A 23445-nucleotide genomic window follows, 5' to 3' on the forward strand; every position below is an offset into this window, starting at 1 on the left:
ACAGGTTAAAAAATTACATCGGTTACAGGAGCCAAGAATAAACGTAAGGAGAAAAACAGTGATTGCACAGAAACAATAGACATTAACGTATCAGCTGGAAAGGGGAGGTAGCCACAGGATCATGAAGGGGGGAGGTAGTGGAGAGAAGGAAACACAACGGGGAGACGAAGAAAAACTATGTCCAGTGTCCGGCTCGGTAGGTGAGGGCCGAGGGGGTGAACCAGAGCCAAACTCCTCTATAGTTGGCTAAACAGCACCACCGGGCATCGGCCATGTTGCTCCCATAAAATAGATATTTTCTTTCCTGCCTGATCGAGAAAGAAATCGGTGGTCAAGGCAGGGACATCTTAAGGATTTTGGGGACCCTGGGTCAAGCATATTTTGGGGACCCTGGCCCAGGCATATTTTGGGGGCCCCTGTGAGTAACAGTTTTGAATTTATGATCTTATTTCAGCTCTTTCCTGCCCTCTTTGGCAGATTCACTGACAGCGCACATACACACTTGTCCAAATTCTAAATGTATTTCACATAATATTCATGGATAGCGAAGCGTGTTTTCAATATTGTCACAAAGTAGCTCCTTGCTAATATTATTGAAAATATGTGAGGTCCTGATTTGATCTAAAAGAAACTAATATGTGGATATTGCATGAAATAAAGACATTTCTCTCAATATGTCTGTAATAGACACACTTCCAACCTATATTGAAAATAAAGAAAAGAAAAGTGGTATTTAAAAAAAATATGTTTAAGAATTATTCAGTGTCATCAGGGCAAGACTCTGCAGGACAGAGCTGGTTCTATCAGGGGGCCCTAAAAACCTGGGGGCCCTGGGCCTTAGCCCACTTTGCCCATGCCTCAAACCGTCCCTGGGTCCAGGCCGTAGTAATTTCTGGATCGGACTATCAACTCCCTACATATCTAATCACAGGACTAAAATACACCCAAAATGCCACTGCATTGAGCTAGGCAACAACTCACATCAGACCAGCTAACATCCCTTCATGTGTCTACAATTAAAAATTGATGCTTTAAGGCCCGTGTTCGATCACAAAACTGTTATTGTCAGTCTGCCCATGCACATTACTCAAAAGGCCTTTTCAATCAATATGTTACGACAAGATCAATAAGATCTCAATCGGCTAACCCATTACTCATACCATGCTTCTCAAGGCCGGCTGGGGGGGGGGGGGGGGGGGGCGAGGGGAGAGGCAGGTCTATCTTAGCTGTTGAGAGAACAAGGGATTTGTTCGCATTGATTTGAACTTGGATCTTTTCCTGAACTTTCAAAGTTTCTGGAAATCTCTGAAAACTTATATTTGTTCATTAAGGGCAAGTTTTCAAATAGCTATAAGACTCTTGGGAATTTGTTTCAGGTCCAAGAAGCCCTAGTTCATGCGTCAGAAATAAAATTAATAATTCAGCCCATCGAGGTTTCAAGGGCTTTGCCTACACAAAGCTTACCCTTCCTACCTGCAGTGTCGAAGAGGTACCTTACAGGATAGGGAAAAAAAACTAATTCTGGAGAGGTCATGATGGAACAAGCAAAGACTTTCAGGCCTGCACCCAGGCTTACATACACCTATTGTGTATGCCTCAAAGAACAGTGTCCTGGTGTGGCTTAAGGACAGGTGCAGCATTTCACAAATAGCAAACTAAAAAGAAAAAAGAAATAAGTAATTTAAATACCTGGATGTCCAGGGCCTTGAGCAAGCAAAGGGTGGCTTTCGGGTCCATACCCTGGATACGCTGCGGTTGCATTTCTGGGTTAAAATAAAAACAGACATTAGAAAATCAAACAATATATAAAGAGTGAGCATCTTTTGAAACAACAAGTGCAGGAATTATGTATTTTTGGACATCGACTGGTCAACCAAATTAACTTTTTTTTTTTTTAGGGAGTTGGGGGGGGATCCAATAATAACTCTTCAGTCTTACTAGGATTACTTGCTACATCTACCACGGTAATACCCTGAAGTATCTTGTAAAGAACTTGTGAATCCTGTGCATCTTTTGCTGAAAGTATATGGGCTACGGTCAATAAATAGCTGGCCAGGTGGCAAACAAACAATCTACCATTTATACATTTTAGGACGGTGATATGACGCTACCAAGAGAAGGTGAACACACTCAAGAGTATTTTAGCATGCATTGGAAGGGAGAACGCAGTGGCTCCATTTTCCATTGAACAGTTTTATCAAGCGCTATCAAAACCAAAAGCTTATCTAAAAGCTGCCAATCAAATGTTTGCACTGTCTTGGACAAAGTTCAATGAACTTGTTGAGAGCTCCTTTTCGCAAAGTTTTGCACAGGCTCATGCTAGCAAAGTCATTAAAAACAGTACGCTGTGCAAGATGTCCACACCGCCAGCTCGCAAACGGGCTAAATTATGGAAAAGTAATTCTCAGGTACGCCAGTCCAAGGTTTTTGCAGTTTATCAAATGGTCCCAGGCTTTTAGGAACCTCACAATGCGATACAGAGGCCTGGCCAATGAGGCTAGCTCAAGGAGTCGATGCGGTCTACATTTCAGACATTAGAGCATGCTTTTTGGCTCCACTACTCACAGCCAAGAGGGCATGGGCAGACCAGGAATAAGAGCAATGTTGTAGCTTCATCCTTACAGATCAAAACCTGGAGGAGATTCAGATTAAAATTTGCCTAGAACGTGTTAACTACTTTGGGGGAGGAGGGAAGATAAAGCTATGCCGTTAAGAATCTGAAACAAATATGATCCTAAAACTCCCGGATCACTACAACAAAGTTGAAATGCGGGCTTGCGGCGCTCCATTGAAGTAGATGCCGAAACACCACTATGGTACGTCACTTGGATCAAACACACATTAGGACTACCAGGATTCCGCTCATGGGATAGAACTAGGATGTCTAGGTTAGGAGACATTTGGGAAAGGGACTAAATCCATTCCTTTACATACCTTGAAGAAGCAGATGACATACCAAAGTCACAATTCTACCAACACTTATGGGTCAGCCACACACTGGAGGCCCACGCTAAAGATCCCACAACCCTTCCTGAACCCAACCCAATGGCATCCAGAGCTACAACTAAAAGCTTTGAGACCAAAGCCATCGCTAAGATTTTTCGAATATTGGGTAATAACACCCGAACCCTCATGTGCCTCCATAGGTGCCCATCTCATGACTTAGGGGAACTAGTTGATGTGGCCAGGACTAAAACGAAGATGGTCCATGGGGTTCCGGCAGTGTTCCAAGCGCCGGCGACTAATGCAGCTGAAATTCTTTCACAGGGTTCATTACAGCCCAACAACGATAAGATGGGAATTGGACCCAGAAGTATGGGGAGGAGCGAGGCAAATTCTTCCCCCCAATATGGGAACGACCGGTCATAAAATGCTACGGGTCCTGTGCACAACAAACTGTATCTGGCGTGGTGGGCAGGCGGATTATCCTGGATCTCAAAATGGCTATTCAGGGGCTTATGAGTTAGTGGCAGGGGTGTAGCTTGGTCAGTAAAATTGAGGGGGTGTGAACTTCAGATTTTCAGGCTGGCATATAATGTTTCAATACATTATACCACAAACAGGGTGCATGGGAGGCGCCTAAGTGGCAATGGAAAGGCAAAGGAAAGCAGATTGGTAGGAAAAGACAATATTTTGTAAAATAAGCAATATTTTGAGGACAAGAGAGTAAATATATGAATTCTGGTCTGTATGTGTGTCCGTGTTAACATCCCTAGTGAAATCCGACTGACATCTCAATACTTGACGAAAAAGCACCTTTACTCAACTATTTATCATAAAATACATTTATTAGGGGTGGCACACCCCAAACACCCCCCTGAAACTACACCCCAGGTTAATGGAGAAGACACTGTTCCACCAGATTATTCGTGCAAAAACCACAATTGATTGACAGAATGCAGAACAAGGTCATACATTCACCCCAGTACAGAGATCTGGGCCTAAAATCCATCGCTTTTTTGCACTCCACACCACCCCAGTACAGATATGGCCATATGCAAATCAGTCTGACCCTGTGCCTCATGGGAACAGTCCTGTTAAGGTCAACAAGGGGCCCCAAGTGAGTCAACATAGGACCTCGGGGAGCATACTTTGTAAAACAACAATGGTCCCATGCATAAGAAATATATGCGAAGCAATGAATATAGACAAAATCAATTCTATATTTGGAGCGACATGTCCAGCCGGACAGAGGACTTCAATTTTTACTCAATTGAAAGTTTTATATACAGAAGGAATACCTTTAACAAATCACCAGTGTGGGGCACAAGCCTGTACCCAGACACAATCAGATCAGGCAGGTTGACAGAAGACAAAACAGGGCTTTTTAAGGCAAAAGCAGCGATTTCTGTAAAAATTCGAGTGTACAGAAATCTTAGGCAAGCACCATTACATATACATAACATTTAAATCAAGTTTTTGTATAAGGTGCACAACAGGTGGACTGTTCCCATGAGGCACAGGGTCAGACTGATTTGCATATGGCCATGTCTGAACTGGGGTGGTGTGGAGTGCAAAAAAACGATGGATTTAGGTCCAGATCCTTGTACTGGGGTGAATGTATGACATTGTTCTGCATTCTGTCCATCAACTGGTTTTTGCATTCGTCATCCAGAGTGGGATGGGTATGCTCAAACGTGAGTCCCATGCTCTGGATTCAAGCAAGCCGGGCTGAAGACGGCTGGAATGCCAGAAACCGGTCCTCGGAAGCTTGTTTCCGGTCCAGGGAAGGCATGGCTTGGCAGTTTGAGCTAGACTGTTCCCATGAGGCACAGGGTCAGAGCTGATTTGCATATGGTCATGTCTGAACTGGGGTGGTGTGGAGTGCAAAAAAACGATGGATTTAGGCCCAGATCTCTGTACTGGGGTGAATGTATGACCTTGTTCTGCATTCTGTCCATCAACTGGTTTTTGCACCAGATTATTCGTGGCGCTGGGTTTATTGGTAGCAAAAAGAGACACTGCACAACACTAGTGAGTCCAAAGGGCTTCTTTGACAACACAGCAGACCCACAGTATGGGTTGCTGCACCGAAGTTTAAGATTACGTTCACAGATACAGGGGGTTGTATTCAGAAATTTTACAAAGTCTGGGATATGCTGTGGAACTACCTGTAACATTTTATGCTAATTGTGTACTGTAAGTGATTTGCTTAATGTCACGGTTTTGATGATCAAGTTCGGCAGTGAACAGATGCTGCTTGCTGTATGTTGCTCAACTACTACACACCAATAAACATGGTTTAAATTTTTTTTAAATAAAAACACACCAGGACAAAGCCATCAGTGCGGCAGAAGCAGAAGTACCAGGGTCCTGGGATGTTTGGAACCCACTATACCCAATTACCGCAGTGTTTTACTAGTGAACAGGAGTCAGTGGGTTTTTTTTTTTGGACGAGGGGGGGGGGGGGGGTGGATAATATGAAGAGGGGCATTAGACCCTTTCTTGAATTAGCGTCCACCGCACCTTTATTATAGCACTGACTAGGGAAGAGATAATGGCAGGTCCTCTGAAGTCAGACATTGGCCCACGGATCTTCTACGGTAAGGACATTCTTTTTCGAAGAAAACAGACAACCATACCAATTGTTTGACCATCTCTGTGCCAGAATTTGCCATTTGAAATGGCTCAGAACGTGTGCAATAAGGAAATTAAAATTTGTGTGTAGGAATTTACAAAACCTTACTGCAGAAGGCTGCCTGGGGCAGGAATGTCCCCTGCAAGTGGATAGGCTGCCAGACTGCCCTAATGCAAGTAGAACGGATATGCGGACTTTCATTGGCCGTGCCAACATGCTAATCTGGCACAAGCACCAAAGCCACATACATAGTCTGTCGCTGCAATCTATTGGTTGATCAAGTTTCCACGCTCATTTTTTCAAATCACTAGCACAGAGTGTTCACCTCAGCACATATCGATGTGTTTAATACATATCTCTGTCTCTTGGACCTCGTAACAGAAATTATAAAATTAGTCAAATACTTTGAAATCACTATATAAATATTGCGACTCAGTTATGCGCACACTGTTTTCTCAACAAGTCAATACAGACAACAAATGTGAAAGTGCATGTAAGTTTCACAAAAACGTTTTTTATCTTTGTAAAAATTATTCCTTGACAGACATAGTTGTTAGCTCTGATCGATGCAATACTTCCCACGCAGCAAGATCCAACAGGCAGAGGCCACTGTCCTCGGTCCAACGCCCACTGGTTGTGGCCACTGCTGTGCAGCCACAAAGGATGCACCACCACCACCTTTGGCGCCAAACTACATCTCCACGAACAGGTAACACAAGACCTGAGGCAGGGAAACTCCTTGGAACCCAGAAAGATAATCCTTCAGATGAGGGACCTTCGCGATAGTCACATGAACTCTTTTTTTGCTCCAGATACACAAGAAACTGACCTAAGAGTTACCAGGCAAAATCACCGACCACCCAAGCCTAATTGTAAGCTGGCATTTGTGAGAGATTCATGGATTTATGCTCTTTGCATTGCAGCCAGATCTCCGTAGTTGGTGTAAAAACCACTTGCTGCAGAACCCCGTTGCCGAACCCATGTTACAGTGTGTAACATTGCATTCTGTTATGTTAGTAAATTAATCCTCTTTTTACTAAGACTAGCACAGGGCTTAACAGAGAGTTAGTGGATCCGCGGGTTGACTGCTGAGTTGTAGTCTCCAACCCGGTCACTAGTTTATCCTTGCTACCCTGAGTCAAGCGAGGAAGAGGTTACTTGGCAAGGTTTGCAGAGTCCTAGGAAAACAGACTCAAGGACACCAAGAACACCAAAGGCAACCAACCACAACCAACATGGCAGTGGCTTAGTAGACCCCGGCTGCCCTATGCCCTCCACCAAGAATGTCCAAAAGTCCATCTCAGAACTAAGCCGGTCTAGCGTTCCACACACCGACAATTTTAAGATTCTGACTCACTCTGTTATTCATAAAGACAAGGTAGCTGCTCCCCCAGGCAGAAATACTATAAAGCGAGCAGACGCCATTCAGCAGGAGAAGAAGAAATACTGGTCTGACCAGCTCTTGTGCAAACATGTGAGCACAGAGACCAGCAGAAACTGTGCTGTAGCATCCTTCACCCATCACAAGAAAAATCACTCACCACCACAAAGGTTTATTGCAGCACTTACTAAAGTGAACAAAGAATCCATATTGAAACGCTGAAGATGAGCAATACTTCTTGAAATGAGTCACAGGATTAGATATGGTGCATTACTCAGCCACGATATCTTCAATAGATGGACTCTCCCCATGGCTTCCCACGAACACAGCTCAAGAACAAACTTGCACTTTTTTTTTTTTTTAACAGACTGGTTTGGGCAGCTAACAGGTGACCCCATCACAAATGTTTTGGGTAGTACTGCATCACTTGTACTGAGCTTCATACCCCAATCAAAAATCACAACAATTGGCCATAAGATCTTGGACATCTTTTCAAACTGCATAGTTTAAACAAATGTTGGATGTGGACTAGCCTACATGGGAGATGTTGGGTTCTGTGCGTAAAGTTTGAATACATGCACAAAACAACCTGCTTAAGTTCAGTGATGCTGCTGCATCAAGTGCTGCAGAGAATGTGAAACCAAAAAAGCTGCAAATCCAAATACTGACCCTCTTTAGGGCATTATTATAACTTATTGGCCATAAAGGATTCGGTTTAAATGTGATCCACAGGTAAAATACAATATGGGCCTACCTCAGTGTCATTGTGGTCCACCCCAGGTGACTGTTACGGTGTCATTTCAATAAAGGAGTAACAAAAAGCCGAACGCCTGGCAGCACTATGTTGTCGTTACTAGTGAATTTGTACAGCCGGTGATCACATACAAGAATGTGGAACTCCTGTCACTGCACGATGCTTCGGGGAGTCTATGAGCTGAACAGTTGATGGTTCTGGTTCTTGTGCAGTACTCGGCTACCAATTAAGGATTTGGAAGTCTGCTAGAGTACTGGTGGTTCATATAGATTTAGAGAAAAGTATATGAAGTCCTCCAAGAATAGCAGAGAAGCAACTATGAAACCACCAGAGATAGTATTTGTCCTCTGGTCGTGCCCCCTGCTTCTCTCCTACTGGACTCAGATTCAGCAAGTTCTTACAGCTACAGGTGGGTTTGACTTTACCCCTTCGGTATCCCTATAATCAAAACATCACTGCCTTCTTCAGGCATGAGAAAAAAAAGATGGATGGACCCTGCACTGGCAGCAGCAAAGATTTGAATCCTCTGGAACTGGTCTAGCCCCATGGTGCCTAACCTCGAAGACTGGATACACTACACATGCACACCTGCAGCCCATGAACATTTTATCTACAGACTGAACGATCAGGACAAATTTCCCAGGACAGCTCGGGTACCTTCATACCCTTCCACTAGCTGAGGGACACCACTTGCCTGGCTGCATTGCTCGTGGATATTTCTCCCTCTTCTCTCCTAGATTGTTACTATATATGCTTAGAGCTCCTTGGACATAGCCAACTTCAAACTGCAAGTAGATTTCTTCTTCCTACAATATTGTGTGATGTACTGGATCATTGACCTATCTTAGTTCGGATTGTCCCAAACTGCGCCCTACCTTCCCTGTCTGGCACTCTGGTATGCATTTTAATCTCATTTTCTTTCGTTTGCACGATCATAATGGGACGTACTCATTTTGGACAAATTTTGATAATGATTATACACGATAGCTAGATCAATAAAAAAATTATACAAATAAGACATAGTTTAAGCTCCCAGGAGTCCACACAGGAGCATCAGTGGTGAATCCCAAGGGACTGGGTCAGCCCAGGCAATGCACCTGCAGTGGCAGGCGGGCGCCTCACCTGATAATGCAGAGGCTTGGGAGGATGGCCAAAAGGCCAAAAACGTCTCTTACAGGTACAGCCTCTAAAGACTGCGGCAGCTGGAAAGGTATAGTCAGACAAGGTGGGGTGGGAGGGCATGTGGGAGGCCGGACCATTTGCTTACAGTGGCCAGGGGGTCAGTCTAGACTGCAGCCATGATGGAAGGAGGGTGGCCAATGAAGCTTGGGGGAGGAAGGCAGCAGGGAGAAAACTGCCAACCCCACAATGCACTGCACACTGTTTAAGAAGGTGCAAGTGCCATACTGGAAACTGAAGCGGTGTGGTTACTGTTGGTGGTACATCATGTGGCAGAAGCAACCAGAAATGTTCTTGGAGAAGAGCAAAAACCATATTGGTAGTGTCAGATGTATTATGTAAAGAGGCACTTAACTCCACCCAACTTAGAGGTTGTTGAGTCTTATGAGGCCAACAGCAAACTATCAATGGCTGGCTAAACATTTAGATGGCTTGCACATCAGAAGAAAGTGTTGATACTGTAATGGTTAACTGGAGGTTAATACAGTTGATGCAAGGTAGTAGCCAAATGTTTCTAGCAACCCTGCCAAGTGCCACACATCACAAATTTGTTCAAGGGATTTTGGCAGGTTTCACTGCATGACTACAAGCACCAGAGGTAGTTACGCAATTTGGTTTTGCCAACCTGTACACCAGGAATGCCTGCCTTCACAGGTAGGTTTGTATTAATTCTGAATATATAAGTAGGTGTGTTTGCACTGTACAAATCCTCTGTAACATAACATGGCGAGATTTAGGCATTTGCTTCAATAATATTTGACAGTGCATTCAACCCCTAAAATTTACTTCTAGACAAGCCAAACATTGTTAGTAAAATAAAATTGGTGGCGCCAAACAAAATGTATGTAAATATACATTTACACATATTTGCTTAAAATGTTTACGTAGATATATACACCCATACAAAGTTAGATTTTAAGCAAACACCATTTAGCAGCAAGATGCCTTTCCTTTTAGATTTTTGCCGCTTCATGGTACATTGAGAATTTGTGGTGTGGGAGTAGTGGGTGTATGGGGGGCAAGACCAAGAGTGAGTATACAGGCCGAATCCAGCCAACTCTTGAGATGCCACTGCTCTTTGCTTTTGGTGTGAAAGACAAAGCTATAAACCGAAGGAACTGCACAGTTATAATATTGATTGAATGCACAAGCCTTAAGGCTTCACAACATGAAGACAGTTACCATCCCCCTTGGCATTCATCACGCTGGCATCAAATGCTGTTTTCGGAGTAGCTTACACTAGGTCTTTATACTCCTAATGCCTAGGAGGACTTATTTTTGCAGTGAAGCGGACAACAGATGTGCCAAGCCTTCCTTGTTCAAAGATTGTGATATCTCGGACGGTCACTCAGTGGCGGCTGGTGAGGTTTGTGAGTGGTTGGACAGCCGGGGGGGGGGGGGGGTGCGGGGGGGGGTCACCTCCTGTGATTCTGGCCAAATCACGTAATCTACAGGTGCCTAAAACTATCTGACATGTGAAATGTAATCTGGTGCTCATGTAAAGCGATCTAAAAGGCCTTGGTCCAAGTTTGTGCTGTATAAAACTACATAAAATAATTTTTTTGAAAACAGCAGCAGAATCGGACTGTCACAGGGGTTGAGAAAAGCTAATAATTGCTGACGGGGCTGTGGTCCGGTCGTAGCCGCATCTACAAACTGCCCTAGCACATGTAAGTGTCCATAGTAAAAGCGGCTTGTGCAATAGGCAGTTCTGTGACAGTGTTGACAACGAATGATGGGTGGTGTGGGGTGTCAGGAGAATAAGGAGTCGCCAGAGTCTGGATGCTACATCATGCGCCAATGTCTCCGAAACTGTGCCATGCGCACTCCCTCCGAAAAACATAGTGTGGCTCAAAAAGAACCTTACATGTTTTAGAAATGGCACAACAAACAGGCCGCCAAAGTGAGAGGCATACAGTCACAAGTTATGATGGAAGACTGACAATATTTGCGTACTGTCTGACCACGCTCAGGTGTGGGAACCATGGCTTCAGATTTGCCTCCCCCTAAAGTGAAATCCATTTCGAAAATACACTACCCGATGTATGCACTTATTTTTCTTTCTTTCTCTCTCCCACTCTCCCTCCATATACTACCTAAATTCAGAAGACTACCATTTTTACAGCGCAAATGCTGAACAATACATGTCTAACTGCCTAGAGTTGTCAGCATTTGGGTTGCAACAGGCTCCGTTGCACCCCATATGTGGACAACTCGGCCTTACTAATGAAATAATTATTCAGAGGCAAATGGAAAAGAAGCTCTTAAGGGGCTGCTGACAGTGAGCCCTACTTCCATTTCATAGGCCAACAAATCACGCCGCATTTCACGTGCCTCTGCCCGTACATAACAAAGTATCCATGGCAAGGGTTACGCACGGACGCATTTTAAATGTGTTAACTGTTAAGTGGCCCCTGGACAGGTGGAGCCGCGCCCCACGCTGCACCAACTACGACTCATACATTCATAGTCCAGAGGCAAAACGCCCCCTCTCACCCACCCCCCGCCTGCAGCAACCAACACCCCCTGCATGCAGGCTTGCCAAGACGTATTCCTGATGTCAGTCCACATCACTGCTTCGGGGGCCTCATATAATAAACACGCACACATTCACCCACGCGCGCGCGCTTTGAATCAGCCCTCTTCATTCATTCATTGGTCTGTTCAACTGCCATCTGCATTTTGTTTCCACCCAACAAAGCATAAAGGTCAAGGATAAAGGACCGGGCAGTGGTCTATCTACTTCAGCCATTGGTACTCATGCACCGAGACCTGCATTTCTTGCTTTATTACTTGCTCACATGTGTACATCCGATTTAAAAAAAAAAAAGTCCACTTCAGTACCAAGGCAGATGGATCAAAACTTTGCCAATCATTTCCCCCCCCCCCCCCCCCCCCCCCAAGTTAACCTCCATGTAATTCTTGTGTTTAAACGAAGCCTTCAGAGAACAGCAATTCAAAGCCAATAATCCCTTTTCTTTGCACCAATAGGAATCAAATTTCCCTTTGATGTATAGGAAAGCTAAGTGGGGTTTCTATACCAGATCCAAGTACACCGGTCTGCTTGGAAATACTCCTACTACTCATATTATATTCAATGTTTTTTTCAATTTAAAATACTTTTATTGCAAGCATATGCAGCTTCAGGCTGTCCCCACACTCAAGAGCAAGGTTAGCACGACAGACTTTGGAAATACAAGTTCAAGCAGAACAAGCATTTGCAATGCAATAGGTCTCGCCTTTACGCTAGTTTAAGCTATTGGCATTGGAAATTACAATGCCTTTTATTTAAGTTTTAAAAACCAAAACATAAAAAAAATTGTCCTTTACAATGCCAATAGATCAAACTTGTGTAAATGCGAGACCTATTGCATTGCAAATGCTTGTTAGTTTATTGCAGTGATAAAGTCTCCTTGTGTATGCCATACATGTATAAACTAAAGGAGATGCTGTGTGATGATTCTGTACTTATGAAATGTACACTATTCCCATAGGCACTTTAATGCAAGTCCTCCATAGGAAGCAAAATGATACCATTAAGAGCCAACAGTAGAGGCGGCAGACCCGAGAGCAGAGGACGGCCCGGGACCAGGGTTCGATTCCCGGCGCGGCAGGTTTCTGGACCAGGGTCAGCGGACTCGATAATTCTCTCGCCTCGGTGCCCACTCTGATCAGCGATCACACTCGGCAACTCTGGGCATTAGCTTGCCTCATCTTCACTAACGGCCCCACCAGACCGCCGGGGATGCCTGGTCTCACCCTGGAGATACCCATTAAGGGACCATCTCTCAGGGAAGCCAGGAAGGGTTTCGCAGCGGTCGAAGCGCCTTGGGACCCTCCGGGTAAGTAATGCGCTATATAAATGCCTATACATACATATACATACATACATGAGGTGAGTAATATTCCCCAAGCCCATTATGTAGGGGTTTAAGTATTGGTAACAATAGGTGTATCCTGCTGCGCCCTGCAACCAGACCCAACAAGATCTGCAAGCAAAACGCAGAGCGGGCAGCTGGTACACACAGAGAAGCAAAGATGAAATGCGGTTCGAAACAAAGGCTGTGGCCCCTCAGCACACCTAGGGTAAGGGGTGGTATTTTTAAAACCAGCCAACCTTTTACGCCGTACAACATGTTCAACTATGTAGTATGTAGTGGCATGGAATCAAGGAAGGGTTCCTTTCCATCACCCTGCAGTCTATACCGTCAAGAGTGCTCCTTCTCCAAGTCCATTCTACATGGTTGAGAATATTCGAACTTATTCATAGGTATAGAATTTAATCAAAGAAAGTCATATCAACATTTTTATCAAGGGAAGTAAAAAAAGGAAATTTAAGTCACACGTACTGGAAAGGGAAAAAAAAGACAGGGTGGAGAAGCCAGAACTGAAGATATCTTGGGAGCTACAGACATACAGTATTGGAAAAGGAAAACTCGGCCACACATACTGTAAAGGTGAAGAAAAGAACTGCCGGCGCTGGGCTTAGGTGCGGCGATAGACCAGGAAGAGGTATAACATTGGGTAATCGGGGCAAATAAACCAAGAATAAAAGAGGGGGCGGGGACAAGAATTTCACCTATGGCGGTGCAGTGTTGCCTCGGGTGGGACGAAGGGGGGTACCGGTGTGAACCGGGGTTAACAGGCAGCAAGGCACAAGGCACCCAACTGATACCGGGCAAGAGGGATAGATGAGAGGTGGAGGTAATGTATGGTTGATGAAGCTGCAAGGAGAAGGGAAAGGACGTAAAACCCCACCATTCTGAGCACACCGAACTCTGTGTCCTGTATACAGAACTATTACCTATAAAGTACCACCACATGCCGCAACCAGAGTTTCTGCAGAACATGCAGCTATGAATAAGTGGCAGGAATGCTCTTCATACAGAGGAAATTTTGTCAAGATAAAACCAAACAGTTTTATTACATTCAATAAAAACATTTGATTAAAGGCAGTCTACTTCAGTCTGTCACTCAGCACTATGGCAGCATTTGGCGGGGTTCAATAATGCAAAAGTAAGTTAAATATTAATAGTAGTACCGCAATATTTAAATTTAACGTACCAGTGTTCTTTAAAGAATATCCTTGGCTCAATTAGGATTTCAAATTGAAACTTAACAAATGTTTGCTGCTGAATGGTATATTTTTTTATGGAACTTGTGTTGGTGTTTATTCATATAATTACACTCCTATCGCCAACTATATTTTGTGCAAACAAAATACATAAGTAAAAATAAATAAATACATACACACATAAGCACACATATTTGTTCACATGCATTTATTGCAGAAAGTCTTGTGGCATAAAAACCCATGTTTCACACGGAACTGCGATATGTGTAATATGGATTTCACTGTTGCCTGAGAAATATGGATTTCATCATCGTAACAACAGCCCCAATCGACTCAGCAGAGCTATACCAATGTTGGGTCCATTAGAAGTGTGCGGCATTATGTGGCAAGTTTATCTAAATTATTTGGGAAAAAATTGTTTCACAGCACATTTACTGAAAGTTTAGTTTTCATCTGCTTAATATAAAAGCAATTTTTTTGAGGTGGAATTTACAAATTGTATAGCAAATGGGGTAAATATATAACTAGTAAAAGTTGTCGACATAGAATCACAAACGGATTAATTTTCCATTAAATGCAGCGGCGGTACTATTGTCCATATACCCGGTAAGTTCTATCTATAAAGATTTGCTAAATATTACCTTGGCTTGTGCTAGACTGGTGATTGCTAGGGCTTGGATCTCTCAGAACCCTCCTCATACAACCGAATGGTGGACATTGGTTTACGAAATTTACACTATGGAAGATGCTATTGCCAGGAATAGACAAATTAAAGCCAAAACGAAGTTTGCTAAGATATGGGGTAATTTTTTGCAATGCCCGTAATGATATGGATCATAGATGCTCTTTCTGTTCACAATGTTATTAATTATTAGTGATTTGTCCTGACTAGGAATTACTTTTTTTTACTTTTGTTTGTGTCTTTTCTTAATATGAACTTGCACTAAACTGAATTTGATGTATTTTATTTTGCTGATTCTGTAATTGGAAATGTTAATCTCTTGCTTGTCAAATAAAAAAAAAAAAAAATCACCACATAAACTGACTGGCCTTGGTAAATGGCCAATTCACTTACAAACTGATTTCCGTTTCATGATTCATGGGAATATATATTACCTACTGGCGGTCGCCAGTAGGTAGTTCTAGTTAGGATTATTTTCAATGCAAAATCTCAACATTCTATTATGGATAACTTTGGCGCCGGTTGAGGAATCTGCCTGAAAATTTCCTCAAATTTGCCTCGCAGCGCTCCGGACATTCCCTGAACGTTTGGGGGGGGGGGGGAGGATTCGTGAAGCGGGGGCCGAGATAAAAGGGGGGTCCCAAAACGTGTTTCCCCATGTTAATTTCCATAGGGCGGTCGACCTCACTTTTAGCCCGAACGGCTGAATGGATTTCCACCAAACTTGGCAAAATTGTAGGGACTGGTAGCCCGATGTGCCTTTGCTAGGTCTCAAAAAACGTGCTCCAGTGGATTGAGTAATTTAGATTAAAAAAAAAAATTATATATCTCTGTAAGCGCTCACCGGTACGCGCACCGGGGAGCGTACCAACGCGAGTTCGCGCGCGGAAAGCGGATTGGCTCTCGGGTGTCTGTAAACATTCCAAACAGTCCGGAGCGGCCGCCATCTTGTGTCTCGGTAGGATCGAGACACAAGGGGTGGCAAAAACAAAGTGGGAAATGACCAAAGTGGGAAATGACCAAAAGGGGGCAGGGTAGACCCCCCTGACCCCCTAGGATTGATGTGGGGGCCATAAAAGGGCCCCGCGGGGCAAAAAAAAAACAACTTTTTTTTTGATTTGCGCGGGGGTGCGCCCGGTACGCAGACCGGGGAGCGTACCATGGGGAAAAAAAGAATGACAGAGTTTATAAAAAAATTTAGTCTTTTTTTAAAAATTGGAGGTAGTTCTAAAAAGAACAGTTTTTTCTTTTTCGTTGTTTTATATTTTTATTGTTTTTTTATAATTTGTTACTTTTTTGGGGTTTTTTGAACAGTTTTATATTTTTTTGTATTTTTTATGGGGAGAAACAAAAAAACAGGGAATTGTAAATGGCTCAACTGGAGCAAAAAAAAAAAACAGAAAAAATTAGGGATTTTTCGGGCACTTATGGTTATCCCCAGCACAGATGATAAGTTTTATACTTTGCTCACCATAGACAATTAACTTTCCACAATATTTGCACTTTATTTTAAAATCGTTAAATTTTGGTTGTATGATAGGCATTGTCTCTGTTGCCTCTGAACCCGATGGAGTGGTTCTTTCGATGTTGAGGGTCTAGATGTTGATGGGGGTAGCTTACTGCAGAGGTCCCTTACCTCTGCAGCAGAATAGTTGATTGGGTGCCAACGGATCATGTGCCGAATCATGGTATGATTCCCGAAGGAATATTTTTTGTTAGGGTTCCCCCTGGACAGCTCTGCATCACAAATCAGACAAGTTATCTTCGCAGCGCTGACTTTTTTGAAACCCCTTGGTATTTTGTAGAACTGCCATACGAAGTGCTCTCTTGGTTTGTAGGGCTGATTAACTTCAGGCAGGAAATGCCTTGTCTGTCCCTCCTCTTAATCATCCTCCTCCTCTTCTGGACCACCAATGTGATCTTCTGGTGGTCTTTTTGATGGTGGTGGTGGGGCGGTGGGGCAGATGCTCCAGCTGCTGATATGACTGTAGCCATCTCTGTAAGGAAAAAGCAGGTCTTCCTCACTCAAACAACAAAGTGAGAATGAGGAAAAAAGGTGGGGGCTTTGATCATTTGGAAACCAAAAGTGTTGTGAACCAATGAAGTGTTATTTTCAGGTCAGATGACCCGACGCGCTTACGCTACGTGCCCCAGGGCGCGTAGCGTAAGCGCGTCAGTACGTTTTGCGATCGTATGTGCTCGCGTGCTTCTGAGTGCGCTTGTGCTTTGTGTCATATGACGCATCACGCGGCTACGCGATACGTCACGATGTTGTTTTCGTTCGCGGCAATAGCGCTAACGGGAAGCTCACCGGTACGCACCCCGGGGCGCGCAATAGCACTGCGCTTATCGGTGAGCGTATTGGTACGTGCCCCAGGGCAATAAAAAAATAAAAAATTACTACATAATTATACAATATAAAATTCGTAATAAAAAATATTACATTTCATACCTATAGAGATTTGCTATTAAAAAAACCTATGAAATTCACTGAAAAAACCATGTCATGAGTGATGTAATATGTGACATCATCAGCAGTGCATTGCACGCGCAAGTTATAGTGAGTTCAACTAACTATAACGTGGGAATTTCAATGGTTTTATGCGAGTAAAACTTCCTGCTAACTATAACTGGTGTGAAACCTATGCTTTTTTTAGTGTATATATATATATATATTTATTTTCTCATTCATTCATTCCTCGGAGCGAGCACAATTGGTTCCAGGCAATTTACCTATGACATGCGCACGTCTGTTTTATATCATAGGATGAGAAAGTATAGATTCCCTTTAGATACCTTCCCAGTGGCTTAACTACTAGTGGTGTGGCAGGTGCAGTTGCTCAAGAGCCCAGAGGGACACATTAACCCAGGATTAGTATTGTATTTTGCTATCTAACTAAGAATTAGAAGGCCATTTTCATTACTGGCACTGGGGCCCATGGCACCCCACCTACTCAATGAACCTTTCTCTTCTCTAAGTTCTATCTAGTAGCTGTAGGCATGGTACGTGGTGCAAACAATTGAGTAACTACAGTTCGATCAGCGTGGTGCAGACATGTTAATCGACAAGAGATGTGACAATGAGGAGTTGGTTAACACAGTCCCAAGGCCTTCATAAGCTCTGTCCATCCCGCAACCACCAACACCATACTATGAGGGCTTTGGCACTTCCTTAATAGTATTGTGGCTTTATTATTCCATAACCTCTCCACATGAAACCTTGGTGATGATGCAGGAAAAAGTCCACTTGTATACAGGCATTATAGGCTCCGGTGCATTTTATTGTCAATGAACAGAAAATCCCGGATTGGACAACCCAGTTCAGTAACCAGCAAAAACAGTCTAGATCATAAGAAATACCATAAGAAATACCATAAAAGGGACGTGCGGAGCTGTTCAAAGCTACCAAAATACCGAAAACCATGAAACAGTGTGTTTTTCTCTCACACTTCACCATTCAGCACACTGCTAAGAGAGGCTGGGGCGGCTTGCAAAGGTGCCCATCCTCTCCCATCGGGAGAGGGTGGGGCCAGCAGGGAGAGACAGCCTGAGCCTCTTCCAAGGGCCTTGAGACAGGCCAGGCTTGCTGGAGAGGTCTGTGACAACTACATTTGGAAGTCTGGTCAGCAGAATGTAGGACAGCAGAGTTCCTGCCTCTTCATACACATAACCTAGGAGGATCTGAAAATCTCATGAGAAGGGCTAGCCCTAGCATTTTTTGCAGCCTTTTGGAAAGCAGTATTTTGCCATACTCAGAATCAGATAACAATGGGCGTATTTTTTGCCTAAGGGGACAACCAGTCCTGTTTGGGAATGAAAACGGTCCATTCTCTGCAGCGGTTCATACTATAAAAAGTTCACAGAAAAAAAAAAAACAGTTAAAATGAAGGCGCTCTTCTAGATGTCCTACTCGGCTACATTGTTGCCTAATGGTGCAAACCCTGTTTTTGGGCACAAAATAACAATCATTGTTTTCAGGGAGCCTCCCTGAGTGATGCTTGCTATGTACCAGCATGCGCCCTTCCCTGGACGGACAGGTGGTGTGTGCCAATACATGCTGAGAGAGCAGGGACATCTTGAAAAGGAAGGATTCTGGTACACATTCAAGAACCTTGGTCAAGGGGGCAGAAACGCAGCTGGCTCCAATCATGGAAAACAAGTTAAAACTAATGGTAGGCGCTTCTGCCGGCCTCAGAGGGTGGGTCAACCCTTCAAATTTCGACAAGCCGTCTAATCCAGTGAACGTTTCACGTCTGCTTGAATGATTTTGTATTTTTTTTCTACGCCTTTTCTTTGCCAACCATTCAAAACAAGGTCACGGAAACGGAGTGAGCGCGGGTGCCAAAATACTTGCCAGCGACTCACATTTGACGTTGTGTACGGTTGGTCACCCCTCTCTGCAGTTACATCATGCTAGTTTGCAAGCCAAAGCCTATTTCATAAGAAAGCCACCTCCAGGAACTGAGCAGAAGCCCACAGAAAGCTCAGTTTCAACCTTCATGCCACTGAATTGTCACTGCCAAATGTATGAAAAGAATGCAGGGCACGTGAATCCTGATAGGTGTGTACGTTTTTGGCCACTAGTTACAGTCACAATCCCCTAATGCGCCCTCTGTGTGGTGGACTTGGCGTGTACGGCTTATGTTGCACTACTTCTGGGGCGCGTTATGGTGCACTATCACTCCATGCCAAAGTTTCCCCAAATCCACAGATTCCATTTTGCCTGAGCTTGAATGCATTTCCTGAACAAATGGCTTGCCTTGCTCCTGCTGTTAATAGGGTCTTAAAGTGCTTTTCCCTTGTGCACATTCAGACAAACCAAAACATTTGTTAGCGGTTGATCGGGTCCAATCATTAGTTTGCACCTTCTCTTCCTGTAAGGTTAAAGCAAGTGTTTCCTTCATGAATCTTAAAGATCCTTCCAGATTGCCATGTGCCACATGATTCTGCTATATCCACTGGACCCTGTACAGGTTATATAAACCAAACCCAAGCCCTTTTCTTGGCCTACACTCCCTGCAGAACAAGCTTCCTTCCTACCCACTCACCTGAAGAATTGACAGGACCTGGGCAGCGCACTTCTCAGCTGCAGTTCAGAACTCCTCCGGCGATTCCTTTGGCTCCAGCTCCCTCAACACATCCTTCATCCCTGCCTCCTGCTCAGCTACTCCAGTTCCTCTGTGACTTGGAGTAAAGACCTCCTTTGAACTTAGGACAAGTTGAAGTACTTGATCAGGTTAGTGCGCCCTATACTTTTACAGTAGCAAGCAGGCCGCAGTATCAGCAACATCAGGACTATAGAATGGCCTTCAAGTTTCCTCTCAGTGTCTGCCCTCCAGCTCCTCGATTGTTTTTGCTCCAGACCCTTCCTGCAACCTTGGCCTTTGAACTGTGTGTATACAAGGGCTAGAGACTCCCATCCGTCCGAGCACTTGATTCATGTGTGAAACCTGTTCCAAGTTTATCCCTGGGACTGTCATTAACTCCAATCTATGTTCCGAGTGTTTTCTTGGGAGTGCCAGTAACTCCAATCTGTATTTCAAGTTATTCCTTGGGAGTGTATAGCTCCAGTCTGTGGTTCCGGTTATTCTGTTCCGTGCTGTGTTTTTGAAAGAGGCTGTAAGTGTAGGTTACTGAAGTTACTGCAAATCCATTGTTTGAGAGGCCTACAGTGTATTGATGGCAATTGCCTCTTCTTGTTGCTTACACTGCATGGAGTCTTCGCAAAATCAGTGGTCATGGTCCTGTGCACATCTACCTAGCAGGCTCGGAGGGTGTCCAGTTAATGCTGTGCTGCGCAGTTGCTGACCTGAAACCAGTACTGCAAGTCTCTTTTCTTATTTTCTCCAAATCCCCCTTCTCCCCCCAAGGGCCACGCCTTGTTGAGGGAAAAGCTATTTCTAGAACGGGCCGAGCTCTGCAGGGTTAGGAGGTCCAGCATCAATTACAGTGTTGACTCCACTGTTGGATTCAGGTGAGTGCATGACAGATACATCAGAATAAAGACTGGAATACTTACTTGAAATGCTACGCTGAAGACGGTGCTGCTTCCTTGGCAAAGTTACAGCCTACAGATTTATGCTTCACTCTACTGCTTTTGGAAGAGTTGTAGATTTAGCCTGTTTGGAAGAACAGAACCTCCAAAAATCGTTGAAGATTATCACAGTTATAAATAGAAACCATACAGCTGCACAATCTTTTAATCTAATCAGGAATCCACGTCATGGTATACGATATCTGGATCCCGTCCCAGGTTAAGAGATAACCGGAGAAAGTTTTCCATCCTCATTTAGCTCCTGCCGCCCAGAGGGCGGCGCTTGTGCATGGATACCATCGTTCCTTTAGCTGGAGGTCCCCAATGATCAGATTCTGTTTAACTCCTTGGACGCTCATGACGAGCTCAGCTCGTCATGAACAATGGGGAAACCAAAAGCTCAGCACAGGAGGAAAATAACACTAGCATCGATGTGGTTAAGAACTGCGGCTGAACTGTATCAGACGATCTGGTTCATTCATGTTGTCCCCTTTGACAACTGGCATCAGCTGGTAGGAAAGACAACCCATTTGGGATGGATTAATTTCCAAGTCAGTTTAGGATGCTTCCCTCGCGGCTCCATCACTGGACTCCAGTTATGTTCACAGAGATCGAGAGGTGAAATCATTTGAGTTATTACTCGAGAGGGGAGCCAGTCCATGTCAGAGTGAACCACAAAAGTCAATAAATAAACCTGTACTAAACCTGGTAGCTAGGCACGAAAGCAGTCAGGCTTAACTTGAACACACAAAAAAAAAAAAAAAAAAAAAAAAAAAAAAAAAAAAATCACAAATCAACTTAGACAAGTCTAATTCACAACTTCAAGCAGACCGCAATAGAGCTCTGGTCCGATACAAGGACCACTAGGTTCATCTCGGCTGAGGAGTTTACCTTCTGAATGTCAAAGTCCATGTGAGGATCCCACCCCCTCCCCCAGCTGGAGCTTCACACTGGCGGGTCCACAAGGAGGTAGTTGCCGGTGCAAGGAGCAGGTCTCCACTGGAGATTTGCATGGGATGTAGGCAGGAGGCAGTCACTGCTAGATCTTCACTTTGGTAGCAGACATGGCAATTGTTTGCTAAGAACCTTAAACTTCTGGATTTTCACTGGCAATTCAGTTTTGAAGGAGGAGTACACTACGATGCTAGCCAAGGGTCTGGGACCTGGGGGGGGGGAACCCCTTGGGGGAGTCTGGTCGCACTCGAGCAAAGGCCAGCAGCAGGGCTCAGGCAGGTTCAAGTGGTGCTGGTCAGCTGGGCAGTTGCAGGAAAGGCCTCTGGATGCTTGTGTCTATGTAGCTCAACAAGGTGGTCAGCCAACTGACCTTTTGATTAATTCCTGGGGATCCTGGGTTCAAGACAAGCAGCTCTAATCTTTTGTTTCCAGACAGCAGGGCAGTCCTCTTGAATCTTCCTCAGGTTCAGGAGTGTTCTGATGAGAGGTTCTGAGGGTGACATTTTTTATACCCAGTGTTGGCCAGTGCATGTGTGTCCCTCTTTTTGCCTTCCCCTAAACTGGTTCTGGTCAATTCTTCCCGGTTCTTATCAGTTCAAAACGGTCTAGGGGGATAAAGGACAGGCAGACCCTTGTGTCACCTGCATTTACTAGTGAAAGGACAGGCAGCCACAGACGTCAGGATGGGGTTAGCACAGCCTTCAGGCTACCTTCTGAAGCATAGGAAGGACTGAGTACAACCCCCAGGCTATCTTGCTCAGGAAAGAAAACCCCTTACCCACCCCCAAGGTCCTTTTGTTCCATCTGAAAGGATATACATCATACCACTGGAGCGCCATTATGTTTACACGCCCCTGGACACTGGCAAAAAGGCACTATTAGTTTAGGTGGATACACTGCAACTTTCTAAAACTAGTATTTATCTGTTCTCAAAGTGAAGTTATCAATTACTAAATCTAATAAGGTAACCCAGTGTTATTTCATGGGATAGAAAGCCTGGCACAAGTGAAAAACGACTTTGAGAAGAAGACAAATGTATTCTTTTGGATGAATAACGATAAAAGATATCAAACATAATTAAAATGCAAGACTAACAAATTCATACATGTAAACATAACTCACAATTCAAAAGTACATAAAAGGCGAGTCAGACTACCAGCAAATACCATTTTACAATGAACAATGGGGAAAAGTGGATCAGACCAGGAACCAGTTGATCCGATGTAAACTAGTTTTGGTAAAAACAAAAACAATCTTCAAGAAAAACATGCATTATGGCTAGGCACCTCGAATCTTTACCACACTACCTAAAAAGGAACCCACACATACACTTGCGAATCTCACCAATCATGGCAAGGAAAAGCATGGCAGGCCTCGTTCGAGTAAACTTGCCTCCTTCAGGATCAGGATCAAATAGGTTTTGCAGTTATTACACTCTTCTAGGGAAAATATAACAGTGACTGACCTGAGGAACCATCACACCCACAGGGGCCCAAGTGGCCACCAGCCACCAATTCTTTAGAAAAACCAACCTGTGGGAGAAACTCATTCATCCTAAATCTGGATAAAAAAGGTTGATGGTAAATTATATTCAACCAGGTTAACTAAGGATCCAGATAGCTAACGGTCAGGCAGTAAGCCTGAACGGATGGTTTACGAGACTCAAAATCCTCATGGTTAGGTGACAGAAGCATTAGAAAGTTTTGTTTAACCCCCTGGTAGTCCTCTTTATTTATCCCTTCTGGGTGTGTAAAACGAAGGGATGACCCACGGCTAAAAATGCAGAGTTTATGTAATTTAGCCAAGTAG

General features: G+C 44.1%; 1 protein-coding gene across 1 annotated transcript in view; it reads right to left on the reverse strand.

The window, feature by feature from the left end:
* The window catches only part of LOC147692973 (protein SSUH2 homolog), a 233669-nt gene that overhangs the window by 141454 nt on the left and 68770 nt on the right, over positions 1–23445 (reverse strand). The window contains exon 2 of the mRNA XM_086939221.1: positions 1690–1763. Within this exon, the coding sequence (XP_086795347.1) occupies positions 1690–1763 (74 nt within the window). The remainder of the gene's footprint in view (positions 1–1689; positions 1764–23445) is intronic.

Source organism: Lissotriton vulgaris, chromosome 9 (genome assembly GCF_964263255.1).
Source record: "Lissotriton vulgaris chromosome 9, aLisVul1.2, whole genome shotgun sequence".
Lineage (NCBI taxonomy): Eukaryota > Metazoa > Chordata > Amphibia > Caudata > Salamandridae > Lissotriton > Lissotriton vulgaris.